The sequence below is a fragment of the Frankliniella occidentalis genome, unplaced genomic scaffold (genome assembly GCF_000697945.3).
Source record: "Frankliniella occidentalis isolate FOCC.00 unplaced genomic scaffold, Focc_3.1 Scaffold37, whole genome shotgun sequence".
Taxonomy (NCBI): Eukaryota; Metazoa; Arthropoda; class Insecta; order Thysanoptera; family Thripidae; genus Frankliniella; species Frankliniella occidentalis.
This window is the reverse complement of record NW_026267167.1, coordinates 816,919-821,648: the sequence shown is the minus strand read 5'-3', so window position 1 is coordinate 821,648 and position 4,730 is coordinate 816,919. Positions and strand designations below refer to the sequence as shown.

Genomic DNA, 4,730 nt, shown 5'->3' with positions numbered 1-4,730 from the left:
CGTGCCTTCCTGTTATACATACCATATAACACCATTACACCATCTGTTGCAGGGATGCTATCAGGCGCTGGGAGACTGGCTGAACCAGCACATCAACGTCGTCATTGGAGTCGGAGTGGGGCTCGGTCTAGTTCAGCTCTTTGCGATTTTCCTGGCATTTTGTCTAGTGAAAAGTATCAATGGTTACTTTAAGTGAAACTTAGGCTATAGTGTTATTGGATCTCTTGAGAAAAAGCAATGGGCTGGCTAGTGGCATTGCCTGCCTGTGTCCTCACTATTGATTTTTCTATCTATGCTTTTATCTAACGGGACTAAAAATTCATCAGTTTGAAATTCCTTTAATTTTTCTTCAGATCTTCAGCATCATGAACATTGTACAATATTGCTCAAAAATGATCATGTTACCTCCTCTAATATTCAAAAAAATTGTGAATAATGTTTCTATAGAGTTAAATAGAGTTCTGAATTTGTTGTTTGCGTTAACCATTCATCACCACATAGTGTATCGATCAAAAGACTTTAATCATCCATCATCCTTTACATTCTAGTCGTTCTTGTTGCAGGTGGATATCAGAAGTTGTGATAGTGTTTTGTTAGATGTAACTAAAGTATTCTTTATAAATGACTAGACCAAGTATTGTGTATTATAGTGAAATAATGCCATTATATTTCTGAATGTATATAGCATAAAATCACCATTTTATATTGTAACACTAGATTATATAATTCCATAGGATAAGTTGGATATCATTACAAGTTTTCTTTATTTAATACAAATAGTTGTCATTGAATCCCCCTTCCATAATCCTAGAACTATCTTGGATTTTCAAAGAGAGTTTGTTCTTAAATTGCCATTCTACTTTCAACTAACTTCTTTGTCTATTTGTACTTTGGACCATCATCACACTTTTGGAAGATTTTCTAAGTTGAGAGACCAAAAATCTTACCTTTCAATGACGACTGCCTAAAGTATTTTGATGCTCAACCATACTGTCACAAATTAGATGTAAGCCAAATCTTTTAAAGTCAAGCATACAGCTCTGATTTAAAAACAAATACATAAAGATTGTTCTTAATTTAATAGGTTTAAACCTTTGACCAATGTATATCTAAGTTCTTCAGCATGTATTATAACTTGAAGGTACGTACAACACGTACATGTAGTCCTGAAATACATGAAAGATATTTATACCTTACATCGCTTACATGTGCACAACCTGCCATTTCCATACATTTAAACATTGAATTTTTGAATTCTAATTCCCCGTATAAAAGAGGAATGTGGGGCCCAGATTTCTGATAACAATTATAAATGTAAAATGATCGCGGATCTGAGAGGTGTTTTAACTACCGGTTGCAGAGAGGTGATTTTCGTCTCAAGCTTAAAGGTAATTTTTTTTTCCTAGGATAGAAGGAAATGCACGACATTCGGAGGTGTTGAGGGACCCGCGCAAACGGAGTACTTACCGTTGGCGTCGCCAGGTGGCAGCACTTGGTAGCGCCCGGCGCTTAGGCAGCACATCAGGCACTCTTGCATGTTTGGTGGCCGATGCTTATGGCTGACAATACTCCGCTGGCGCCACAGTGGCTGAGGGCAGGACAACAGTTCAAGTCTCTCAAGTACTCACTGTTCTGCTCGAGCGAGCGCCACAAACTTGTAGCATTGCGACATGTTACATTGTACCTGAATACTAGTCAGCGTTAACAAAACTCTGGAGAGGAGGGCAACACGCTTGAGAAAGGACGAGCGCCAACATGTCCTAATCCTCCCCTCAGCCATTGCCGAAGCGGGAGCGTGTTTTTGTTTTGCTTTTGTAAACGTTCGTCTGTGGCATTCAAATTTGAATGAAACCGAAGCCACAGATGTTATTTTAAGTTTTTGGGTTTTATTCTCTACCAGTCATTGCATCTTAGTAAGTATACGTGAAAAGCTGTTGATCTAAGAGCGGTACTACGGGTGTGTTGTCTCACTAATACGTTTGTGTTGATCTGAAAACCCCAATATCCGTGATGGATAGCCACAATGAAGGTTTCAGTTCGTATTTATGAAATGAAATGACATCTATCAATAGTTCTCTTTAAACCGCAAGACAACAAACATACTTTTCTATTAATTTAGAGCTGTTTAAAAAGCAGTTACATTCATAAGTTTTGACTTATATCTTCTAATGTGCTGGAGAGGTTAGCTCACACTGACTGAGTTTTATATTTTTCTTTGCTTTACAGGTGTTTCACAAATGGCTCCTTATCCTGTGCTAAGGGGGCTCTATGAGCTTGATAAAACTATTGGTTGTGGTGGATTTGCTAAAGTTAAATTGGCGACTCACATTTTAACTGGAGAGAAAGTGGCTATAAAAATAATGGAAAAGCGAAGTTTAGGGGTAAGTTGCATTTGGGCCTTGTTGCGTTAAAATTATCTATTTTAAAACAGCTGAGAAGGCAGGGAAATTTATGTCAAAAATTATTTTGCAGGAAAATTTGCACAGAGTGCGTGTCGAGTTGGATGCCTTACAGTCTTTATCACACAGACACATTAGTCAACTTTATCAAGTTCTTGAAACAGAATCCCACTTTTTCCTTGTGGTGGAGTATTGTTCAGGAGGAGAGCTGTTTGATCATATAGGTTTGTATATTATTTTCTATTCACCTCTCCTTGAAAATCTCCTCTCTAATGTCATTCATTATCTTGCAGTTGAAAAAAATCGCTTAAGTGAGAAAGAGGCAAGAGCAGCATTTCGACAAATACTGTCTGCTGTTGCATACTTGCATAGTCTTGGATTTGTTCACAGAGATTTAAAGCCAGTATGTGTACATTTTTAGAAAACTTCAAAATGCTGTATTAGAGTTTTTCCACTTTTTATTGCACTTTTTGTAATTTTTGACAGGAAAATGTGCTGCTTGACAAGGATTTAAATATGAAGCTTATTGACTTTGGCCTTTGTGCAAAACCAAGTGGAGGTCTTACTGGTTTCTTATACACTTCTTGTGGCTCTCCAACATATGCTGCACCTGAGCTTGTCTTGGGTAAAAAATATTTAGGTAAACCCCTTAAAATTGCTGGGCTTAAAGTCTTTATTTTTAATCTAATCAACTTTTGGAGCTGTACTTTACATTTTTCTATTTCAGGACATGAAGTTGATGTTTGGAGTATGGGAGTTTTGCTGTACGCACTTTTATGTGGTTTTCTTCCATTTGATGATGATAAAATAGACACTCTATATAAAAAAATTCTGGTATGAAGAGATGATAGTTTTCTCTCTATGTGTTCTCAGATTTTCTGGAGGATTAACACAATGAATCTATAATTTCAGGAAGGAAAATATGAAGAACCAGCATGGCTTACTGCTGAAAGTAGGCGTCTGATTAGATCTATGCTTCAAACCGATCCCAAAAAGAGAGTTCGAGTTGACGAGTTGTTAAGTCATCCGTGGGTAATGAGAGGGTTTAGAGAACCTATTCCACTCAATAATTCTTGTAATGTATGTTTACCTTGACTATATTTTAAATATTTCTTCCTGTCAGCCTTAGATTGTTAAATTTCTGCTCATTTTCTTTTTTTTGAAATTTTCAGATGAAGGAACATGATAGTCAGTGTGTAAATATTTTAGCACGGCATAAAAATATTACTCCTGAAGAAATGTGGGAACTGCTGAGCAAATGGAAATATGATTACAATACAGCTACATATTTTCTCATGTTAAATCGGAAAAGGAGAGGACTTCCTGTCCGAATTTTTGGACCTGGTGCTACACCTTTCAGAAATTATAGGAATAATATGGTTAGACATGTAACTGGGCTGACACATTTTTTGAGGGGTTTACTTGGTATTTTTAATGAGTTAAATGGAAATTTTTATGGCTTATGAGTGTTTATTTTTCAGCCCCTCACTACTACTGTTGATTCTCAAAAAGTGGAGAGAGGACAAGAATCAGATAGCTCAAAGAACTATTTGACTCCTATTAAAAGACCCATTGTTGATGGTAAGCTGCATTCGTAACAAGTTCCATTCAATGATATTTTAACTTCACTCCTTGCTATCAAAACAGAATTTTGGTGACTGATCTGAATTTTTCTCATTTATCAGACACAACTCCAATTGTCCCTGATAAACGAGAAAGAACTGCTTTGACACCAGTTAATGAAGAATGGTCTGCAGTAGTCACAAATGCATCTCATGCACCTGTGACCCGACATCAGAAAAATGTTTACCAGGTTTGCAAAACCCCAGCAAAGCCACCAGAGCCACCAAGTAGTGCCTCCAACGGGAAGAAAAGGCTTACGAAAAGACTCCACAGTCCAGGACCTGATGAGTCACCATCATCACCTCGTAAGTTCAAAACATTTACTTTCAAACTTTGGGCTGGAATACCTACCGCTAACAAGCATCAGTATCTATTTCTACCCCCACCTTTTAAGTAGTTAAGTAGTTTTTTTAAGTTTGGTTTGAACTGATGTCCAGCCAAAGGGAATTCCCTGTTGTTGCCCGTGCTCCTAGACAGTATATCCTGCTCCCTTTGACTTTTACCGTAAAAGCTTCACTAAAAATCATTCATTAATCAATCATTCATTAATCAATCATTCATTAAAAATCTCCTTTAACAGTCGTGAGATTTCACACTGCGGCGTAAGTAGTGGAGACCTTTTGCGTCTCTATTGCCACGCAAATTTCTCCAGTGAACACTCCACACTCGTCTCTGATAATTACCTCCATCCATCCCCCTCCCCCTCCC

At 37.5% G+C, this 4,730-nt stretch overlaps 2 protein-coding genes across 2 annotated transcripts in view; both read left to right on the top strand.

Annotated features, from left to right (window-relative positions):
- LOC113217576 (tetraspanin-18) overlaps positions 1 to 1,196 on the top strand; it is a gene marked incomplete in the record, with an annotated part of 19,024 nt that extends 17,828 nt beyond the window's left edge. Inside the window, 1 exon segment of the mRNA XM_052266333.1 lies at positions 53 to 1,196. Within this exon segment, the coding sequence (XP_052122293.1) occupies positions 53 to 196 (144 nt within the window).
- Positions 1,197 to 1,758: 562 nt separating this feature from the next.
- LOC113217579 (maternal embryonic leucine zipper kinase-like) overlaps positions 1,759 to 4,730 on the top strand; it is an 8,517-nt gene continuing 5,545 nt past the window's right edge. Inside the window, exons 1-10 of the mRNA XM_026437536.2 lie at positions 1,759 to 1,913; positions 2,227 to 2,381; positions 2,473 to 2,623; positions 2,693 to 2,802; positions 2,886 to 3,039; positions 3,127 to 3,233; positions 3,312 to 3,479; positions 3,572 to 3,778; positions 3,881 to 3,980; positions 4,085 to 4,327. Of these exons, the coding sequence (XP_026293321.1) occupies positions 2,238 to 2,381; positions 2,473 to 2,623; positions 2,693 to 2,802; positions 2,886 to 3,039; positions 3,127 to 3,233; positions 3,312 to 3,479; positions 3,572 to 3,778; positions 3,881 to 3,980; positions 4,085 to 4,327 (1,384 nt within the window). The 5' untranslated portion in view covers positions 1,759 to 1,913; positions 2,227 to 2,237. The remainder of the gene's footprint in view (positions 1,914 to 2,226; positions 2,382 to 2,472; positions 2,624 to 2,692; positions 2,803 to 2,885; positions 3,040 to 3,126; positions 3,234 to 3,311; positions 3,480 to 3,571; positions 3,779 to 3,880; positions 3,981 to 4,084; positions 4,328 to 4,730) is intronic.